Source organism: Phodopus roborovskii, unplaced genomic scaffold, assembly GCF_943737965.1.
Source record: "Phodopus roborovskii unplaced genomic scaffold, PHOROB, whole genome shotgun sequence".
NCBI classification, from domain to species: Eukaryota; Metazoa; Chordata; class Mammalia; order Rodentia; family Cricetidae; genus Phodopus; species Phodopus roborovskii.
The window spans coordinates 363,723-381,152 of NW_026125577.1; the positions used below are offsets into that span (position 1 = coordinate 363,723).

The 17,430-nt window shown below is 39.5% G+C and overlaps 1 protein-coding gene and 1 pseudogene across 2 annotated transcripts in view; both read left to right on the forward strand.

The window, feature by feature from the left end:
- LOC127217022 (alpha-ketoglutarate-dependent dioxygenase alkB homolog 6-like) overlaps positions 1-17,430 on the forward strand; it is a 169,123-nt pseudogene that overhangs the window by 41,779 nt on the left and 109,914 nt on the right.
- Positions 1-17,430, forward strand: part of Dhx57 (DExH-box helicase 57) — a 53,385-nt gene that overhangs the window by 18,078 nt on the left and 17,877 nt on the right. For both annotated transcript variants that reach the window (XM_051177857.1, XM_051177859.1), the window contains exons 8-13: positions 981-1,176; positions 2,406-2,530; positions 10,882-11,015; positions 12,075-12,129; positions 14,505-14,710; positions 16,510-16,626. In XM_051177857.1, coding sequence (XP_051033814.1) covers positions 981-1,176; positions 2,406-2,530; positions 10,882-11,015; positions 12,075-12,129; positions 14,505-14,710; positions 16,510-16,626 — 833 coding nt within the window. The remainder of the gene's footprint in view (positions 1-980; positions 1,177-2,405; positions 2,531-10,881; positions 11,016-12,074; positions 12,130-14,504; positions 14,711-16,509; positions 16,627-17,430) is intronic.

Genomic DNA, 17,430 nt, shown 5'->3' on the forward strand with positions numbered 1-17,430 from the left:
TGTGTGGGGTATGTGTGTCTGTGTAATATAGTATGTGTGGTGTGTATGTGTGTGTGTGTGTGTTGGGGGTGTTCGTGTGGTGTGTGTATGTGTGTGGGGTAGTGTGTGTGTGTATGTGGGGATTGGGGTGGGGGGGTAGGGGTTGTATGTACAGGTGTACCAGCTCATGTGTACCACCAGCCATTGGAGGATGTCAGGTGGCCTGCTCTATCACTGTCTGCCCTAATCCTGACAAGGTCTCACAGAACCTGGAGCTAGGCTGGCCCAGCAAGCCCATTGTCCACTGATCCTCTATCACCTCCTCACTGCACAGGAACATGTGCAGTCATATCCAGCTTTTTATCTGTGTACTGAGGAATCAAACTCAGACCCTCATGTTGCACAGCATGTACTCTTGCCCACTGAAGCCATCTCCCCAAGCTCCTTAGAATACTTAAATCACCAGGCAGTGGTGGCTCATGCCTGTTAATGGATCATAAAGAACCTCTCAACATAATTATAATCCCAGTACCTGAAAGGCAGAGGCAGGAGGATCTCTGTGAGTTTGAGGCCAGCCTGATCTAAAGTGATAGAGTGAGTTCCAGGACAGGCACCAAAGCTATACAGAGAAGTCTGTCTTGGGGGGAAAAGAAAAAAAAACCTTAAATAAACCTTAAATCATGAGACTCTTTGTCTTTGGGAGCCATATTTAGAGTTCACATCCCTAGAGGCATTTTTAGGTCTCACTTGTGTCTTTTACATGGCCCTCATTTTATAAGTGATATTAGATGATCACTCAAGTGCCCCATTTTATTATCCTGGGGGCTAAGTAGGTGGTAGTACTAGGCACTAGCTGAACACTAGGCTGTAGTTAGCCTTAGATCCTTGTTGCCTGTGATTGTGAACACTTGGCTGTAGTTAGCCTTAGATCCTTGTTGCCTGTGATTGCTTTGTTAACTAGCCCTTGATTCATTTTAGGACTCCTTTGTTTTGACATACAGATGTGGGAAAACCACACAGATTCCACAGTTTATTCTGGATAATTCTCTGAATGGGCCACCTGAGAGGGTGGCTAACATCATCTGTACCCAACCTCGACGGATTTCTGCAATCTCTGTTGCTGAACGTGTTGCTAAAGAAAGAGCAGAAAGGGTGGGTCTGACTGTGGGATACCAGATCCGGTTGGAAAGTGTCAAGGTGTGTATGCTTTGCTTACTTGCTGGTAACAGGAATTAACAGTTTTCAAACATAAAGAATTTGGGGGATCTGGCTGGGCAGTGGTGGCACATGCCTTTAATCCTAACAGTCAGGATACAGAGGCAGGTGGATCTCTGTGAGTTCAAGGCCAGCCTGGTCTACAGAGTGAATGCCAGGATAGGCTCCAAAGCTACACAGAGAAACCCTGTCTGAGGAAAAAAAAAAAAAAAGAATTTGGGGGATTTGGAGACTGACAGACAATTGGGGAGGATATGTACCTGTACCTACAGTTTATTAACAGTCACCTTCAATGAGGTTGGAATCCCTTGAGAAACATTCTGATGTAGGAACACTTATCTGACCACACCAAGTATGCTTTATATAGGCTTTCTATTTTCTAAATCGTTTTAGATTTATTATATATGTGTGCATGTTATATATATAACATATGTATGTATGTATGTATGTATGTATGTATGTATGTATATATATGTGTGTGTGTGTGTGTGTGTGTGTGTGTGTGTGTGTGTGTGTGTGTTTTGCCTGTATGTATGTCTGTGCACTGTATGCATGCCTGGTATGAGGGTGTGGAGTCCCTAGAACTGAAGTTATGGATGATTATAAGCTACTATGTAGGTGCTGGGAATCAAACCTGAGTCCTCTACAAGAACAAGTGCTCCTAAGTGCTGAGCCATCTCTCTAACCCTGGCTTTTTATTCTTAATTAGCAGAAGTGATGTTGCTATTAAACCTGAAGCAAATGTAGACTTAAACACCCACTTTAAAGAAATGTTTCATAACCAGGCCTAGCTGTGCACACCTTTACTCCCAGTATCTGGGAGAAGAAGCAGAAGGATCTTTCTATGTTCTAGACCATCCTGGTCTACATAGTAGGCTCCAGGACACCTAAGACTATATCAATCCTGTCTCAAAAAACAAGCAAGTTCTATAATAGTAATTGGGTTTTTTGTTATTGTTGATGGTGGTGGTGGTGGGATTTTTTTTTTGTTTGTTTGTTTGTCTTTTTTTAGGTCATAAAGTTTTAATATAAAACAGAAAAGGGTGTGTGTGTGTGTATTGTTGACATTAGCTAGAAGCTACAGTTACTATCTCGGATAAAATGAAATTGCTGGTGGTTCTAATGTTCATTCCTGCCTGTTCAGTTTGGCTTGCCAATAGTTGCCTTTTCAAAATCTCATTAATGTGTGACATTGTTCTCTTCTTTGTAAGTCCTCAGCCACCCGGCTGTTATACTGCACCACAGGCGTGCTGCTGAGGAGGCTAGAAGGAGATGCAACTTTGCAGGGAGTCACCCACATCATTGTTGATGAAGTTCATGAGAGGACAGAAGAAAGGTAAAAGGAGGGTTTTCCCAATGGACACCACTCCTGTGAAATGAAGACATGGCTGAAAAAGTGTTCCCTGCTTCCAGTGAGTGACATAGACCCAATAGTGAGAAAGCCATGAGGAAGGCTAAGTCAGAGGGGAGGAGCTACTTTCTTGATCTCCCAGGTCTGTAGTACATGCATTGGAGAATGCATGTCCATCACTAGGAGAGCCTCCTGGGCATCATGCCATGTCCCTGAAGGTTGCTCCATATGTGCTTCTTCTGTATCTTTAGCATGAATAATAAGCATAAGTTTCTAACACCAACATTAGTGTCCAGTGGCATGGTAGTTGCTAGAGATACACACATAAGAGTTTTCCTCCTCAACTTCACAGTCTGAGAGGATAAAGAAATGAGGAGCAATGGAAAGTGACACCAAAGATGATCAGAGCACATTTCTGAAAAGCTGAAATCGTAAACTGAAGTATGACAGGGATGCCATCTAATACTGGAAACAAAGACAGCATGGATGAGAATCCTGCAGTGGGCATGGGCATGTTGAGGCCAGAAGTAAGGGAAGCCAGTATGGCTGAGGAGTAGCAAATGAATGAGAGGGGAACAGAGGAATGAAGCAACAGGAGCCAGATCTTCAGAGGCCTTATAACCCATAACAAGGCATTTAGAATTTATTTTGATGAATTAGAAATCATTAAAAAAAACATTTTTTGGAAAATGAGCAAAGGCCACATAGATAAATAATGTTAATCATCTTATCATATATATGATTTGCGGAAGGAGTAGCAAACCAGTGGGGAAGAAAGGTTGTAGGAGTAAAGGAGCTTCCAAAAAAGTTACTGTTCTAAATATCCTCAAAAGAACAGATCTAAGTAAATTTTTCAGATTTAAGTTGAAAATACAAAATTATGAAACTAGGAAAAAAAATAAAGCAAAAAACCTTGAAGATTCATATAGTAAAATTTCTAAGAACTAAAAAGAAGTAGGGCCAGGTGGTATATGTCTTAATCCCAGCACTCAGAGGCAGAGGCAGGTAGAGTTCAAGGCTAGCCTGGTCTACAGAGTTCCAATACAGCCAAGGCTACAAAAAGGAACACTGTCTTGAAAAACAAAACAGAAAACATGAACATAAGACTACCTGATTTCTACTTTGTTAGAAATCTTTTGTTATCTGATGATGCCTTATAGAAATGTGTGTTAGAGCACTTGGTATATCATGAGCATTGCAGTAGTAAACAACAACAAACACCCCAAATCCCTGACCCTGAGAGTTTACACTCTGATTATTAGGAGAGCCCAATAATAAATAAGAAAAATATTTTAAGTTCCAAGAAAAATGATGTGCATGGCAGGATGTAAAGTTCATTTGAAGATTTTTCCCCATCTTTTTATTAATTTATTTTTTACATTCCAATCCCAGTTCCCCTACCTCCTTCCCCCTCTCCCCTCCCACCTCCCATCTGCTCCTTGGAGAAAGTAAGGCCTCCCCTAGGAATTCTACTAAGTCTGTCCCATCATCTAATTGAGGCAAGACAAAGGCACATTCTCCACTCCCTGCACCCCTGTATCTAGGCTGAGCAAGGTATCTCTCCATATAGAATGGGCTCCATTAATCAGTTTGTGTAATAGTGTTAGATCTTGGACCCACTGCCAGAGCCTCATATATTGTCCCAGTCACACCATTGTCACCCATATTAAGGGAGACTAGTCTGATCTTAAGCAGGTTCTCCAGTTGTCAGACCTGAATCAGTGATCTCTCACTAGCTCAGGTAGCTGATTCTGTGGGTTTTCCCACCATGGTCTTGACTCCTTTGTTCATATTATCTCACTTCCCTCATTTTGATTGTACTCCAGGAGTACTAGCCCATTGGTTAGTTATGGATTTGTGCATATGCTTCCATCTGTTTCTGAAGGAGGATTCTAGCTTCTCTGGAGTTGTGGATTTTAGGCTGAGTATCTTTTGCTGTATGTATGGTATCCATTTATGAGTAAGTACATACTGTATTTGTCTTTCTGGTTTTGGGTTACCTCACTTAGGATGGTTTTTTTTCTCATTCTATCTATTCGCCTGTGAATTTTAGGATGTCATTGTTTCTTACCGCTGAGTAGTACTCCATTGTGTAAATGTACCACATTTTCTTTATCCATTCTTCAGTTGAGGGATATCTATGTTGTTTCCAAGATCTGGCTATTACAGATAATGTTGCTATGAACATAGTTGAGCAAATGTCCTTGTGGTGTGAATGTGCCTCCTTTGGATATATGCCCAACAGTAGTATTGCAGATCCTTTAGGTAGATTAATCCCTAATTTTCTGAGAAATTGTCATACTGATTTCCACAGTGACTGTACAAGTTTGCACTCCCACCAACAATGGAGAAGTGCTCCCCTTTCTCCACATTCTCTCCTGCATAAGCTGTCATTGGTGTTTTTGATCTTAGCCGTTCTGGTCAGTGTAAGATGGAACTTTAAAGTGGTATTGATTTGCATTTCCCTGTTGACTAAGGATATTGAGCATTTCCTTAAATGTCTTTCCTCCATTTGAGATTGTTTTTTAATTGGATTATTTGGTAGGTTGATGTCTAGTTTCTTGAGTTCTTTGTATATTTTGGAGATCAGTCCTCTGTCAGATGTGGGGTTGGTGAAGAAGATCTTTTCCCATTTTGTAGGGAGAAGTTTGTCTTGTTGACCATGTTCTTTGCTTTACAGAAGCTTCTAGTTTTAGGAGGTCCCATTTATTAATTGTTGTTCTCAAGTGTCTGTGCTACTGGTGTTCTATTTAGGAAGTGATCTCCTGTGCCTGTGCATTCAAATGTCTTTCCTACTTTCTATTCTGTGAGGTTCGGTGTGGATGGATTTATACTGAGGTCTTTGATCCATTCGGACTTGTGTTTTGTGTATGGAGATAGACATGGATCTATTTGCATTTTTGTACATGTTGACAGCCATTTATGCTGACACCATTTGTTGAATATGTTTTCTTTTTTTTCCATTTTATATTTTTAGCTTCTTTGTCAAAAGTTGGGTTTCATGGGTGTGTGGGTTGATATCAGGGTCTTCAATTCAATTCCATTGGTCCACCTGTCTGTTTTTATGCCAATACCAAACTATTTTCATTACTTTAACTCTATAGTAGAGCTTGAAGTCAGGGATGGTGATGTCTCCAGATGATCCTTTATTGTACAGGATTGTTTTGACTATCCTGGGTTTTTGTTTATTTGTTTTTCCACATAAAGTTGAGTATTGTTCTTTTAATATCTGTGAAGAGTTGTGCTGGGATTTTGATGGGGATTGCATTTAATCTGTAGATTACTTCTGGTAGGATTGCCATTTTTACTATGTTGATCCTACCTATCCAAGAGCATGGGAGACCTTTTCATTTTCTGATGTCTTCTTTAATTTCTTTCTTTAAAGACTTGAAGTTCTTGTCATAGATGTCTTTCATTTGTTTGGTTAGAGTTACCCCAAGATATTTTATGTTATCCGTGGCTATTATAAAGGGTGATGTTTCTCTGATTTCCTTCTCAGCCCATTTGTCATCTGTGTATAGGAGGGCTACTGAATTTTTTAAAGTTAATCTTGTGTCCTGCTACATTACTGCTACATTTATCAGTTGTAGGAGTTCCCTGGTAAATTTTTTGAGGTCACTTATGTAAACTATCATAGCATTAGCAAATAGTGAGAGTTTGACTTCTTCTTTTCCAGTTTGATCTCTTATTGTTATAGCTAGAACTTTGAGTACTATGTTGAATATATATGGAGAGAGTGGACAGCCTTGACTTGTTTCTGATTGCAATGAGATTGCTTTGAGTTTTTCTCCATTTAGTTTGATATTGGCTGTTGGGTTACTGTATATTGCCTTTATTATATTTAGGTATGCTCCTTGAATCACTATTCTCTCCAGGACCTTTATCCTGAAGGGGTGTGAATTTTGTCAAAGGCTTTTTCAGCATCTATTGAAATGATCATATTTTTTTCTTTCAATTGTTTATATGGTGGATTACATTGATGGATTTTCATATATTGAACCATCCTTGCATCTCTGGGATGAATCCTACTTGGTCATGGTGGATGATTTTTCTGATGTGTTCTTGAGTTAGGTTTGCCAGTATTTTATTGAGTATTTTTGCATCTATGTTCATAAGGAAATTGGTCTGTAATTCTCTTTATTAGTTGTGTCTTTGTGTGGTTTGGGTATCAGAGAAACTGTAGCCTCATGAAAAGAGTTTGGCAATGTTCCTCTTGTTTCTGTTGTGCAGAATAATTTGAGTAGTATTAGTATTAGATCTTCTTTGAACATCTGGTGGAATTCTGTACTGGGCCTGGTTTTTTTTTTTTTTTTTTTTTTTTTTTTTTTTTTTTTGGTTTGGTTTGGTTGGGAGACTATTGATAACTGTTTCTATTTCCTTAGGGGTTAAAGGTACATTTAAGTTGTTTATCTGTTCTTGATCTAATTTTAGTATTTGGCACCTATCTAAAAAATTGTCCATCTCCTTAAAGTTTTCCAAATTCATGGAGTACAGGTTTTTGGAGTATGACCTAATGATGCTCTGGATTTCCTCAGTGTCCATTGTTATGTCCCCCTTTTCCTTTCTGATTTTGTTAATTTGGATGTTCTCTCTCTGTCTTTTGGTTAGTTTGGATAAAGGTTTGTCTATTTTGGTGATTCTTCTCAAAGAACCAATTATTTGTCTCATTGATTCTTTGCAATTTTCTGTGTTTCTATTTTATTGATTTCAGCCCTCAATTTGGCTTTTTCTTGCCATCTACTCCTTCTGGGTGAGTTTGCTTCTTTTTGTTCTAATGCTTTCAGTTGTTCTGTTAATTCACTAGGGTGCAATTTTTCCAACTTCTTTATAGGCATTTAGTGCTATGAGCTTTCCTCTCAGCACTGCTTTCATTGTGTTCCATAAGTTTGGGTATGTTGTGCCATCAATTTCATTAAATTTTAGGAAGTCTTTTATTTATTTCTTTTTTCTTCCTTGACCCAGTGGTAGGTCAACTATGTTGACCATAGTTCAATTTCCATGTGTTTATGGGCTTTCTGAAATTAATGCTGCTGTTGAATTCTAATTTTGAGCTGTGGTAATCTGATAGGGTACAGGGGTTTACTCCAATTTTTTTTGTATCTATTGAGGTTTGCTTTGCTACCAAGTATGTGGTTGATTTTTGAGAAGGCTCCATGAGGTGTTTGGGTCGAATGTTCTATAGATGTCTGTTATGTCCAGTTGACTCATAAACATCTGTTAGTTCCCATATTTCTCTGTTAAGCTTCTGGCTGGCAGACTTGTCCAGTGGTGAGAATGGAGTGTTGAAGTCTCCACTGTTAGTGTGTGGGACTTGATTTGTGATTTAAGCTTTAGTAATGTTTCATTTACAAATGCAGTAGCCTTTGTGTTTGGGGCATAGATGTTCAGAATTGAGATTTTTCCTGTGATGAATATGAAATGCTCTTCTTTATCTTTTTTCATTGATTTTAGTTTGAAGTCTATTTTGTTAGATATTAGGATAGCTACACCAGATTGTTTCTTATGTCCATTTGATTGAAAATTTTTTTTCCCAACCCTTTACTCTGAGATAATGTCTATCCATGAGGTTGAGGTGTGTTTCTTGTATACAGCAGAAGGATAGATTCTGTTTTCATATCCAATCTGTTAGCCTGTATCTTTTTACATATGAATTGAGGCCATTTATATTAATGAATATTAATGACCAGTGATTGCTAGTTCCTGTTATTTTTGTTTTAGTTGTTGTTGATGGTATTGTTTATTCAAGTCTATTCTTTGGTATTTGCTGCTATAAGTTCATCTATTTCCTGTGTTCTTGTGGACATAAGTGATTTCCTTGGGTTGGCGTTTTCCTTCTAGTACTTTCTGTAGGGCTGGGTTTGTGGAAAGGTATTGTTTAAATTTGATTTTATTATGGAATATCTTGTTTTATCCATCTATGGTTATTGAAAGCTTTGTTGGGTAAAGAAGTCCATCTGTGGTCCTTTAGTGTCTGCATAACATCTGACCAGGACCTTCTTGCTTTCATTGTTTTTGTTGAGAAGTCAGGTGTAATTCTGATAGGTCTACCTTGTATGTTACCTGGCCCTTCTCCTTTGCAGCTCTTAAGATTCTTTCTTTATTTTGTATGTTTATTGTTTTTATTATTATGTGGCGAGGAGAATTTTTTTTTTTTTCGGTCCAGTCTATTTGGTGTTCTGTAAGCCTCTTGTAGTTTCATGGGCATATCTTTCTTTACGTTGGGAAAGTTTTCGTCTATGATTTTGTTAAATATGTTTTCTGTGCCTTTGAGCTAGACTTCTCCTTCTTCTATCCCTGTTATTCTTAGGTTCTGCTTTTCATGATGTTGCAGATTTACTGCATGTTTTGTGTTAAGGATTTGTTTGATTTAAATTTTTCTTTGACCAATGAATCTATTTTCTCTATTGTATCTTCAATGCCTGAATTCTGTCTTCCATCTCTTGTATTCTGTTGTTTATGCTTGCATTTGTGGTTCCTGATCATTTACCCAGATTTTCTATTCCAGAATTCTCCCAGTTTCTTTACTGCCTCTATTTCAGATTTCATGTCTTGAAACATTTCCTTCATTTGTTTGATTGCTTTTCCTTGGTTTTCTTTAAGGGATTTGTCAATATCTTCCAATTTTTTGTTTGTCTTTTCCTCTATTTTTTTAAGGGCATTTTTCATTTCCTCTTTAAGGGCCTCAATAATCCTCATACTGTCATTTTTTAGGTCTTTTTATTCTTCTTAATCTGTGTTAGGATGTTCAGGTCTTACTAGTTTCTAGTAGTGCCATATTGTTCGTTATATTGTTGAGTGTGTTCTTACCTTGTTGTCTACACATCCCTTCCTCTAATCGGTATAGGTGGAACTTGTACTTCAGGGGGTCTCTCTTTCTCTAGGTGGGGGCTGTGGCTCCTTGACTGCTCCTTCAGGTACACATAGAGCAGAGCTTCTGGTGAACACTCTTCCTGGTGGAAGTGGGCCCAAAGCTCAGGTGGTCACTCCTTGAGGTGCAGGTGGGGCCACAGCTCCAGTGGACGCTCCTCCCATTGGAGGTGTAAGTGGGGTTGAGGGTTCAGTGGTGAATTTAGTAATGGGGTATCTCCAACTGAGAAATGGCAGTGGATGCTGCCTGGGACACAGGTTTCCCCAGAGGAACTTTTTGCAATAGTTTCTGGAAGCTACTGCTGTTGTTTCACCCAACAGTCCCTCCTCCATCCTGGGCCTGAGGCTGGAGTCTCCCTCTAACACTGCTTCCAGGTCTGAGGCTAGTGGCTCCCTTGACATTACTTGGGTCTTGAAGCTGGAACCTCCCTCTGACACTGCTGCTCCAGGCATAAAGTTTATGCCTACCTCTGATACTGCTCCCGAGTCTGAGGCTCCTCTCGCTTGAAGTTTTAATAGATTAGCCAAGGAAGGCCTTGCTGAAAATGAGTTTTGAGTAAAGACTTCAAGGAAATGAGTGGCCATTCGTGTGAATGGCTAGCAGGAACTCATTCTGGCAAGTTATTGACATGCAAACACCCTGAGCTGCATTTCTCAAGGACAGCAAGAACAGAGTCCTGAGCTTACTAAGGGGGACAGCAATAGGGGTGGGAAGGATGCAGACCACATCAAAGAGAGCCATGTTAGTGAGCTCCTGGGAATTCATGAAGGATTTTTAGTAGAATGGCACACTGGGTTGACATTTGAACAGAAGCATAGAGTACAGGAAGCTGAGGGCTAGCACGGACGGACCTGTGAAAAATGTGGCTTGGGCTGGGCAGTGGTGGTCCATGCCTTTAATCCCAGCACTGGGGAGTCAGAGGCAAGCAGATCTCTGTGAGTTCAAGGCCAGCCTAGTTTACAGAGAGAGTTTCAGGACAGCCAGACAGCCAGGGACACACAAAGAAATCTTGTCTCAAAAAAAAAAAAAAAAAAAAAAAAAAAAAAATGTTGCTTGGAGTACTGCATGCATTGCTCCATAATTTATGGAAGATTTTTCTGGTTCCTGTCATCTAGACTGCTAGCTTAGCCTTTCAGCAGCTGCATACCATTCCATAGACTGTTCTTTGCTTTTACAAATAATGCTTTGATGAAAATCTTCATTTTTGTAGTTTGTATACCTATAGATATAATCAAAATGATCAACTTCAGTAATAAATCCTATCTGTATTTTGATTGGCATTGCACTGAATTTAGTTATAGAGAACTAGTGTTTTATATTCTTTAATTCTGAACTGTTCATCACCAGGACTGTGGCACATCTAAGTTTTACATTTTTCCCTAAGTCTTAAGTACTATAAATACACAAAAGTCATTAGTTTTCACATGTTGCATGTGTCTGACCCACAGGTGTCTTTTCTTGTCTCTAGTGACTTCCTACTGCTAGTTTTGAAGGACATTGTATCGCAGAGACCGACCCTCCAGGTCATTCTCATGAGTGCAACTCTGGATGCTGGGCTCTTCTCAAAGTATTTCAGCTATTGCCCAGTTATCACTATTCCAGGTAACCAAAGCACACTGCTCACCAGTCTCCTTTCATTGCTGCGTATCCCTCTAAGTAAGCAAGGGTCACTATTCCAAAGTTCATTTTAAACAGATTCAATTTCTACCTGTCTCTAGAGAAGCAATTTATTTACAATACAGCATCCCAATGTAAAGCAACCCAGGAAGAGGTCATTTATCCACCTGCCAGATTTTAATTTTGTGTGTGATTCTTTAAAGTCCTAGTTCTTAGGATTTCTAGCATTCCACTGTGTTTAACATCAAAATATATGTTTTTAGGAATAATCCATTGTTTAAAAGGGGGTAGAGGTATGTCTATTTATACCATATTTGTTTACTTAATGGATTGTGCTAAATTCCCAGATACTTATCCACTCTGAAAACATGAAGGTAGATAGTCTGTTTTCTTTTGGAGCTTTCACAGCCTCTTTGTGGAATAATTACCATTCTGAGCCTGGGCTTGTCCTTCTACAATTGATTTGATCCACAGGGACAGTTTGGAAACATGACTGAAGTAATAGCATTATTGGAGCTTGTTTTGCAAGTAGTGGCAGTAGAAGAAAAGGAGAAAAAGCATATGCCAGGTCTTAAATAGAGCGTTGAATATTTAAAGTCCCTGTGTTGAAGAGGTGGAAGAAAGAAATGCTGTAATGGGTTTTAAAAGTCCCATTAGGAAATTATCATTTCTTTCCTGTCCACTTCTGTTCTCTCTAATTAGAATGTACGCCTACCAATTTCTATCATCAAAACCTTTTAAAGAATATTTTTATGCTAGGTATAGTGATGCATACCTTTAACCCCAGCACTCAGGAGACACAGGCAGGGGGGAATGTCTATGAGTTCGAGGCCAGCCTAGTCAACATAATGAATTCTAGGACAGCCAGAACTATGTAGAGAGACCATGTCTCAACAAACAAATCAAGTACTTCCAAGAACACAGAGCTAACAACCCTTTATTATTCCAAATATTGTTTTAATATATAGTGTGTACACACACACACTTCCAGCTATTTACTGGGTATTCTGATACCTTCCTAGTTTATGTTCTTGTTTTTTCTAGGTCGTGCATTTCCTGTTGATCAGTTTTTTCTGGAGGATGCAATTGCTGTGACAAGGTAAGGAAGATATTAACTGAAGTTCATTAAAAATTTTGGAAACACAGTTCTTGTTTATCTTCAGTGTGGCAGGAAATTTAAGTCCTACTTCTGAGTAACTCTGACAGGGATGACAGCATCCCTGTATCTCAGTTTCATTGTGTGGCAAACAGGTCTGTTAATGTTAGCACTTCCCTGGGTCACAAGGACCATGTGATGAACTAATGGAGTAATAGATTAGGTAAAGTAGTAAAAGAGCACTTGCTGCACTTCTAGAGGATCTGAGTTCAGTTCCCAGCAACCAGGTTGGGTAGCTCACAGTTGTCTCTAACTCCAGCTCCAAAGATATAATTCTCTCTTCTGGCCTTTATAAGTACCTACTTGGCTAAAAATTAAAAAAAAATAGTGTTTAGAATTGTATGTGACTCATAATACATGCTTTATAAGTCATGCTCTCAGGAATCTTGTAATATAGGCTGAAAGTTAGGATATATATGCAGGGGACTGGAAAGATGGCTCAGCAGTTAAGAGTACTGGCTACTCTTCTAGAGGACTTAGGTTCAAGTCCCAGCATCCACACAGTGGCTCACAACTATCTGTAACTCCAGTCTCAGGAGATCTGACACCTCTGGCCTCTACCAGAAGTATGGCACCGCACATACACATACTCATATACATACACATACCCACATGCATGCATGCACACACGCACACACACTGATTAAAAATAAATCTTAAAATATTTTTTTAAAAAGGATATATGAGGAGGAAACTAGATGGCTTAGAATGTAAAGTACTTGCCACAAGCTGACAGGCTCAGTTTGATCCTGAAACACACATGGTGGAAGGAGAGAACTGACTTACACAATCTATCCTCTGACTCCATTCAGCAGATCCAAGCACATACACACAGGTACACAAAACAACAAAAGGAAGCCATACCTATACAGTTTCAGAATTGGGTAGGAATGGTAATGTCAGTTGTATATAGATTTCTCTATGGCTTTTTTGGCTTTGAAAATCCTCCAAGCTTTGATTCTTGCTGTTTCTCACTTTTAAACCCATCATTGCTGGCTGTCAGATTTAAAGGATTTTAGTTGTCATTTTTTTTTTTTTTTTTTGATTAAAAACTTCCAGATCAGGATCTTTATTACTAACTACTAAACTCGGAAAACAGCCCTGACATCTACTAGCTCACTGTGTGAACCTTAACATCAAACTGCTGTTCCTTCCTCCCTTTTCCTTTCCAGCTCATTCTTTAACACTCAGCTTGAGTACCATCTGATGAATTTCCATCTACTTGTTTCCTACAGGCCTTGGGTACTTTTTTCCAAGCTGCCTTGCAGAATAATGACTGTCTTGATCTCATTAGTTTGTAAGTTTCTTGAAAGGCCCTTTACTTCATATACCACACCACACCACACTGCCATGGCCCCTACAAATGCCTGGCATTTGGTAAATGTTAACCAGATGGTTATGGATTATAGAATCATGACTTTTTAGACTTCTTAAAAAACCATATGACTCTTTCTGCAAAGTCTTGTAGAGAATCATAAAGAAGAGAGAACTAAAATGGCAATTACCTAGGTGGGCAAAGTAGAAGGAAAAGCAGAGCCTACTTGGTCAGTGTGCTCTAGCCCTTATCTTTCATGGGGTCACTGAGGAACCTCCAGGGAAAGTAGTTTCCAAATAGTTATGTCCTTCAGTTCTCCCAAATGACGAGAAAATTAGGCCTTTGAAATTGATTCTCAGAAGTCCTGTAGCATGGTGATTTAGTGACAGGACTAGAACTTTCAGTATCAAATGTATACCTTTTCCTATAATAGTATTATCTCTAACAAATACTGACTGTCTAATATGATTCTGACAGACCTAGAACTTTCAGTATCAAATGTATACCTTTTCCTATAATAGTATTATCTCTAACAAATACTGAATGTCTAATACAATTCTTGCAGTGTGTTTGAAGATGGCTTTGTAGCAATGTTCAGAAAAGAACTGGTAATTCAGGTCTACATTCGATTGCACTGGGTAGAATTAGCTGTTTTAGAATTATAGTTTGAGCCTTTGGATATGGGTAATATTCTCAAAGAAGGAATTAAAATTAGGGGCACTGCAACTGAGAATATAGCTCAAATGTCCTCTGACTGTCCATGCCATCCCTCCTGGATAGCACTTTCCTCTGATGTTCTAGACAGAACCAATGGCATTCTTTCCAGTGTATACCCAACTAGGAGTAGGGCACAGCCAGCAGAATCCTGGACTGCTGGGAGGTAACACATGCGCTAGACAGAAGCAGGGCAGCATTCTGCTAGGGGTAAACAAAGTGGGAGAATAATTTCTTCTTCAGATGGAACACACCCCCCTCCGAGACATATTCCTTTCTTCTCCCTCAGATATGTGTTACAGGATGGGAGCCCATATATGCGCTCCATGAAACAGATTGCAAAGGAAAAACTTAAAGCCAGGCACAACAGAACTGCATTTGAAGAAGTGGAGGAAGACCTGAGGCTGTCACTTCACCTTCAGGATGAAGATTCCATCAAAGACACAATACCAGACCAGCAGTTAGATTTCAAGCAGCTCTTGACCCGCTATAAAGGTAATTTGCTTACTCAGGGAATGGTATAAATTATATAAATATTCTAAAAGTTGCTTGTCATTTCTTTCCCACCATGATCCAGAAGAAAAAAAATAGGACTATTTTATAGTAACATTACCTTAAATTTGTTGGAAAAACTTTAAACTTCCAAATTCAGCAGTTGTAATGCATAGATTATAGCTGCCATACCTACCAATGGGATTTTTCTTTTATTTTTAACTTTTAAAAGGTCTTTGCTAGGAGAGGAAGGAAAGCAAGCTGAGCCTGCATAAGGAGTAACAGTGGTTAGAGGCTCTTACTTAAAAAGGGTAAATGAGGGACAGAAGGAAATAGGGAAAAGAGCAGGAACGCAGCTGCAACCTGGCACTAGTCTCAACAGTAAGGACAAAAACAAAGTAGTAACCTTGACTTCCTCTGTGTTCATCTCTGATTATATAGCAGGCCATACAGGAAGGAACAATAACCAGGTGCAGTATGTCACAGGAGGAGGGGATCCCTAATAACACAATTAAAATGATTTTTTGGTTGGTTGGTTTGGTTTTTTGGTTTGTTTTGTTTTTAGTTTTTGGGGGGGTTTTGTTTGTTTGGTTGGTTGGTTGGTTTGGTTTGGTTTGGTTTGGTTTGGTTTGGTTTGGTTTGGTTTGGTTTTTCGAGACAGGGTTTCTCTGTGTAGCCCTGGCTGTCCTGAAACTCGCTCTGGACCAGGCTGGCCTCAAACTCACAGAGTTCCTCCTGCCTCTGTCTCGTGAGTGCTGGGATTAAAGGCATGCACCACCATGCCCCACACTGAGGAAGTTCTTAAATTCACACACACCCTTCAAGGAAGAACCATAATTTCTGTCACTGTCTCACAGGGACCTCAAAGTTTAGCACTGTTGTAAAGATACCAGTGAAACAGCTGTGCTCTGCTTGTGTCTTCCTATGGTAACTGCTACCTGGGCTTCCTGATTGAATCTGGACAGAGTTTCTAAAATGTGTCTGAAGTTTGTTCTAGATCTTAAACATTCAATAAATATGTGATGGTGAGAAGGACAAAAGGAAGGAGAGAGTTAAAAGTTCTAAAGGAACAAGCACAGGTCACTGCTCCAGAAAAACAAAGTACTTCTGGGCTGGGGATGTAACTCAGTTGATACAGTATTTATGTACCTAGCATAAAGCCTTGGATTTCATCTCCAGCAACACAGACCCAGAGGTGGTGGTGTGCATAAAATCCCAGCTCTTGAGATGGAAGAATGAGGATCAAAAGTTCAAAGTCATCCTTTTTCTTTTCCTTTTAAAAAGGAGGGGGGAAAAATGTGCTGGAGAGATGGCTCACAGGTTAAGAGCACTGATTGCTCTTCAAGAAGTTCAGAGTTCAATTCCAAGTAACCATATGGTTGCTTACAACCATCTGTAGTGAAATCTGATGCCCTCAAAAGTAATATAGTTTTATTTTATTTGCATCAGTGTTTTGCCTGCATATATAATCTTGTGTGAGGGTGTCAGACCCTGGAGTTACAAATAGTTGTGAGCTGCCATGTGGGTGTTGGGAATTGAACTCCGGTCCTCTGGAAGAGCAAACAGTGTTCTTAACCACTGAACTCACTAAGCTGTCTCTCCAGTTCATAAATAAATAAATCTAAAAAAAAAGGAAGAAAGAAAGAAAGGGGGGGGGAAGGAAGGATTTCTCTAAAGCAGGGTTTTCTGAGGGACTAAAGAAAACAAATTAAATGTGAACTCTTGTGCTATTAAACCAACTCAAGACTCACCTACCTTGAAGGCTTAAGGTGTGATTATTCTGATTTTTACGTTTCCTTCAGGGGTGAGCAAGTCAGTCATCAAGACAATGTCTGTGATGGATTTTGAAAGGGTGAACTTCGACTTAATAGAGGCCTTATTAGAATGGATTGTGGATGGCAAGCACTCCTACCCTCCAGGTGACTATTTCTTCTTTCTGGGCCCAGTGATTCCCCATAGAAAATACTTAGTCCTTGGAAAACTGCAAGTTCAGTCCTGAGTGTTTGAGCTCTGTGCACTGGGTAAGAACCAAGCTTTGGAGTCTCATAGATTCCTAGCTTCACTATCAGAAATATTATATATGTAACTAAATCCTTATATTTTCTTAATTTTAATTCCTTTGTTTGTAAGATGAAGTCAGTAGTAAATCTTCTATAAAACTGCCTCAACTCTTGAGAGAAACTAAGTGGAGCCAGAGGTGCAGTTCAGCGGTGGGGCATCTGGTCAGCAGATTACATGGGTCCAGGGGTACTGCTCAGTGGTGGGAAATCTGCTCATATTGTACAGAGCAAGGGTTTGATCCCCAGCACCATGACATCCAATAAGAGTTAGGATTAAAGACATGTCAACAGCCTCCAAAGCCTGGTCTACAGAGCAAGTTCCAGGACAGCCAGGGCTATACAGAGAAACCTTGTCCTGGGAAGAAGAGGCCTTTCTTGTCCACCCTGGATTTCTCAGCTCCTAGGAAAGTGCTTGGAACATTTAAATATATATATATTTGAGACAGGGTTTCTCTGTGAAGCAGTTCTCTGGCTAGGACTGTTGATAAGCTGAATGCCTCATTACAAGCCCTCAGTAGTAGTGTGTTTCATAGTGATGCCCTTCTTCCTTAAGGGTGGCTATGAAAGCCAAATGAGGTCATATGTATGAAAAAGACATCTCTGTAAGACCTCTGTTTGGACCTCCTCTATTTTTGTGATGATTTAGATTCCTTTGTTTCATGG